At 63.6% G+C, this 239-nt stretch overlaps 1 protein-coding gene across 1 annotated transcript in view; it reads left to right on the top strand.

Moving 5' to 3' along the window:
• LOC104498628 (gastricsin-like) overlaps window positions 1-239 on the top strand; it is a 4897-nt gene that overhangs the window by 1177 nt on the left and 3481 nt on the right. The window contains exon 2 of the mRNA XM_010142029.1: window positions 140-210. Coding sequence (XP_010140331.1) covers window positions 140-210 — 71 coding nt within the window. The remainder of the gene's footprint in view (window positions 1-139; window positions 211-239) is intronic.

Below are 239 nucleotides of genomic sequence, written 5' to 3'. Positions count from 1 at the left end.
GCATGGACATTTGAGGTGAGCCCTGGGGCAGGGATAGGGGCGAGGGTGCAGGGTCTGGCTGCGGAGCTCACCCTCAGCACACGGAGGTGTGCGCATGGACGGGGCCACACGGCCACTTGGCATCTCGCTCTATCTCCAGGGTGATCAGGATCCCGCTGCAGAAATCCAGGTCCCTGGGGGAGGTGATGAGAGAGAAGGGGGTGCTGGAGGGTTTCCTGCACGTCCTCAAAGGGGACCCT

This window comes from Buceros rhinoceros, unplaced genomic scaffold (genome assembly GCF_000710305.1).
Source record: "Buceros rhinoceros silvestris isolate BGI_N320 unplaced genomic scaffold, ASM71030v1 scaffold22108, whole genome shotgun sequence".
Lineage (NCBI taxonomy): Eukaryota > Metazoa > Chordata > Aves > Bucerotiformes > Bucerotidae > Buceros > Buceros rhinoceros.
The sequence above is the reverse complement of the archived record's forward strand: the minus strand, read 5'-3'. Positions and strand labels throughout refer to the sequence as shown.